The 4,836-nt window shown below is 38.0% G+C and overlaps 1 protein-coding gene across 1 annotated transcript in view; it reads left to right on the forward strand.

Moving 5' to 3' along the window:
- LOC101857710 (EF-hand calcium-binding domain-containing protein 6) overlaps window positions 1-3,990 on the forward strand; it is a gene marked incomplete in the record, with an annotated part of 46,464 nt that extends 42,474 nt beyond the window's left edge. Inside the window, 1 exon segment of the mRNA XM_035968895.1 lies at window positions 990-3,990. Within this exon segment, the coding sequence (XP_035824788.1) occupies window positions 990-1,232 (243 nt within the window).
- Between the last annotated feature and the right edge of the window lie 846 nt (window positions 3,991-4,836).

Consider the following 4,836-nt stretch of genomic DNA (forward strand, 5'->3'; position numbering starts at 1 on the left):
CACACACACACACACACACACACACACAAACACACTGCTGTTTTTGGTGTGCATACTTCTGCTTTTCTTGGTGCTATAATAATAGATGGCATTTGTATAGCGCAAATCCCCGCTCAACAGCAGGCTCTATGAGCTTCACAATCTATACTATTACCCCAGTACCTCAGGAGACCTGAGAGCATTCTGAAACAACCTCAACCTCCAGGGAAGCATACAGTGCAAGTGGCCATTTATAGGCGCTAAAACACTGATATACTGGCAAGATCTTTCGCTGGCTATGGCCGGGTACCCATTCCCACCTGGGTGAAGTGAGGAAAATTCGTGTTAAGTTCCTTTCTCAAGAACACAACGTCCAGCCCGCGGCTCGAACCCCCGACCCCGCAACCTTACGATTACGAGTCCGGTAGCCTAACCTCTAGGCCACGCGACGCCACGTTGTTGATTATATTAATATTATTGTACCTGTTGGGGTTTTTCCGCATTTTTATTATTTTTGTTGCTTTGTTCTGTTTTGTTTTCTTGCTTTCAAAGGGGGAGGGGGGGTATTTTGATGGGAGTTTTGAAATACGCGATCCTCAGTCCTCAGAATGGGGCACAACAGACATAAAAAGGATAAAAGATAACACTCCCACACTAGTGGGGTTGAAATGTACGGGTGATGTCAAATCAGTGGAGAGTTGTGCCCTTGACATTGGAACTCATGGGCTCTTTATATTTCAGCCTGCTCTGGCTTGCTGAGAAATAAGACTATTCTATTTTGTTTTACTGGGTGCCACTTTTTTTTTTACTTATCGGTATTGTGATATATTGTGAGACGTCCATATGAAAATGGGAAACCAAAGAGTTAGCTTTAGATCCTAGATGGTTACCCTAATAGAAGCGTTAAAAAGCACCTATGGTCACTGGTTTATTATTCGATGGGCTTTTTTTCGAGAAACTGTTGTCAAATATGAAAAGTCTTCACTAATAATTATTGTTTCCCTTGACAGCTGGCAGGTGACTGGAAGAACTTGCGACGTGCATTCCGGAAGTTGGACGTGACCGGAACTGGCTATCTGTCTCTCCCAGAATTCCGCTCTGTCCTCAAACTGGCCAACGTGATCCTGGACGAGGACGAAGTGTACCACGTGATGACCGAGTTTGACCGTGACCTCACCGGCAAAATCAGTTACGAGAAGTTCATCGAAGAAACGTTCAAACCCGAAACAAGACAAAGTACTAGGGGAAAGTAATTGTTTGTCTTAGGAAAGAAGAGATTAAGGTATATGCCTCTGTAAATTGTAAGGAGTTGATAATAACAATATAGGTAGACGGAATCGAGGAGGTCCAAAAACTAGTATCATGTTCAATTTAGGGGGAGTGATTGGTTTACTTTTGTATAACTTATTCTCTTCAAAGCATTATTTACAAATGCATGTGCTTGCTATGCATTTATTGACAGTATTGTAAGAAAATGAAATGAAGACCTCAGGGGGGAAACGGCATAAGTCACAAGAAGAAAACATTGAGGACTACTGCCTTTTTTTCAGGTGGCCATATTGACTGCTTCCATTCTCTCCATGTACGGCTGTTTTAAATGTGTCGCTATGAAGTGACTACGCCCGTTCCAGAAAAAAAAACAATATGGGTAGACAAAATTGTTCGAGCCAAACAATTGATCAAAGCAAACAAAGGCAAACATGTAATTTTTTTACTGATGCCATTTTCTTCTGTATTTTCCAATGTAATCTCACATTTGTGCAGTTTCTGCAAAAAGTAATCTAGTATAATGATTATGACCTGTCATTGAGTAGGCTGAAAGACGTTTTTGGACTGGAACTTCCTGCTTGGATCGGAACATCCTTTTATTATTCTGTGACGGTTGGCGACCAAGAAATGGCGGGTTTGTATGTTGCCAACAAGCCGTCTCTGTTTTTAGATTTGTTGTTTATCTGGCAAATTTTGCTATCATATACACCAACGTCGTTTGAATTTGAAGTAATATCTGTTCAGAATAGATTGTATCCACTATAATAACGTCCATCATTGACTACTTTTTAACTCAACAATGAGATGTTTATTTGTATACACACGTACCTTGATGGTTTTCATACCGTTGTTTTGTTTTTCTATTATTTCTCGTTTGTGTATGATAGTGATGAAAGATAAGCTCATGGTGATGATGTATCGACAGTATTACAATGCGTTGCATAATGTACAATATTTATAATTAGATTTATTTTGTATACATTCCAAATAATCTGTGGCTTTTACAGACTGCAGATGTGATATTTTATTTTTCTAATCAATATATTTTCTGGCATAGCTTGCCGATGTATACTTCAGTTTGGAATGTTAAAAATAGACTTTGCAAATAGACATTTGTCATTCTGGAGTCCTATGTAGCCGAATGACTTATCCTGTGTTTTAATTCCATTTTTGCTGGTTTTCTACTTTCGTCATCGTATATCACACTAGGCTGTAAAATATGAGCTTGTCTAGGTAAAAAGTGGCTTGATTGCTTGCGTCAGAGCTTAAAGTATTTTGTGCCCTGTTCAGAAAGTACGGATATATGCCCTGTGACATTGAAACCTTCACGAGCTGACATGTTCTGCTGGCAACAGATGAACACTCGGCTGTGCTTTATAGGGATGCCTCCCAAATATTCGCGTTTGTAAAGTTGCCAATACGGCTATTTGCATTTGGGCTATGACTTTAAGTTGCAGAGACTTGTTTCGTTTTTGTTTTTATGTTTTTCCCTCTCAAAATGCACTTTTCGAGGCTATTGATTTAGCTCAGCATACATTTTGTATCATTCTGCGACGTTTTTATTTCCTAGACACGGTACCACTAGAAAATATGCCGTGTTGTTCCCCTATAATTACGAACCCACTGGATAGACTGCTGATTTGTTCCTCAAGTACATATTCCAGCGTTGCTGTCTTTTACGCGTGAATAGGTTTTGGAAATATTCATTTCGTGAACTGTGCAACATATTATTTATGGCTTCCAAGTCAAACACAGGCTGACTTACAAAAAGGCACAATTGTCATGTGGCTTACTCTATGTTGTTCCAATCGACATGTGATTTGGTTTCCTTGTCGGGAAATAGGAAAGGGGGGGGGGTGCTGTTTATTCGGTTAATATCATAAGCTTCAGCTTTAAGAGAGACCCTGGCAAATTCTCCAGCAAAGAGAACTTGAAATTGAGGAGTTTTCATAGCACAGAGAGAGATGTTACGTCAGAGGTCAGTTTCTGCATTCAATAACGCCTTTAATCAACCATCACTACACGTTGTCTCTGTGACCTAAAAAAATCCTCTATAACAGTCATGAGACAGAGCGACATACCTCTGTATGCTGGTCTGTGCTGAAACAGAAACACAAAACCTGCATGAATAGTCATGAGGCATGTCTCATATAGCTACAGCTGTGATAATGATTATTGTAATTGCTATTTTCGTTCTTTATTATTTTCATTTTGTGGAATTTTACTTTGGTCTTACTTCTATTTTGACCTCTTCATGTGTCCATTTATATCAAATGTAAATCAATAATCTGTCTTTTATACTGAATTTATATACTGTACTAAATGCACTTTCATTCTCCATTTTCAACTTTGAACGTTGTTGAATTTTTCTTTGAAGACTCTAAAACATAATTTTAATCTACTGTATATAAATATGTCGCGTTCGTATTGGGATAGCAAGAGTTGATAAAGTGTTTGCCTTTTTGTTGTCAAGTAAAAGGTTGGTATCAAATTTATATTTCTTAAATGCTCTACTGTGCGATGGTGGGAAGGGAACTTTATCAATCATTTTTCTTCTTCTGAATCAGCTGTGAAACTTGAATATTTTTTGTGTTTGTTTTAACCAAAAGGTTTGATATCTGACTCGACTCGATGACACTGATTGAAGCATTGCGCCAGACAATGGAAAAAAAAGATCTACAAACATAACTATGCGTGAAAGCCGTCCATTTGAGAATAAAAGCACCATGTCGTGTTACAACGTTTGTGTTGATTTTTGTTTTTCTTTGCCTGATGTATTGTTTTGTTTTCAGATAAGATAAGATACGATAAATATTTTCCTTGCTTTAATAGAAAGTGGTGGAAAATCGAGTAATTATCGGGTCAAGGTGCAGAGGCACTGCATTATAATGAATGTGTACTTTGATGTGCGGCATATCACTCCAACGAAGTAGACAATGCGTTTGTGATTTTCTAAATTTGAATAAAGTCTCTCTCTCTCTCTCTCTCTCTCTCTCTCTCTCTCTCTCTCTCTCTCTCTCTCTCTCTCTCTCTTTCTCTCTCTCTCTTTCTCTCTCTCTCTCCCTCTCTCTCTCTCTCTCTCTCTCTCTCTCTCTCTCTCTCTCTCTCTCTCTCTCTCTCTCTCTCTCTCTCTCTCTCTCTCTCTCTCTCTCTCTCTATACATACATATATTAATATGATTGATATATATATATATATATATATATATATATATATATATATATAATTTATCTATCTATCTATCTATCTATCTATCTATCTATCTATCTATCTATCTATCTATCTATCTATCTATCTATCTATCTATCTATCTATCTATCTATCTATCTATTTATCTATCTATCTCACCCACAAGGAAATACATGTGTTACTGGATACCTTCTGAAATGAAACAAGTGAAATAATATTATTCTATGTTAATCGATTTTTTTTTCATAAACGAAAGCAATCACGATGTGAACTCACCAAAAAGACCGTGTATGTCTCTAAGTGTATTATTTTTTCTCAATGGCTCTCGCTCTTTCTCCCACACACACACGCACACACACACACACACACACACACACACACACACACACACACACACAC

Source organism: Aplysia californica, unplaced genomic scaffold (genome assembly GCF_000002075.1).
Source record: "Aplysia californica isolate F4 #8 unplaced genomic scaffold, AplCal3.0 scaffold00095, whole genome shotgun sequence".
Lineage (NCBI taxonomy): Eukaryota > Metazoa > Mollusca > Gastropoda > Aplysiida > Aplysiidae > Aplysia > Aplysia californica.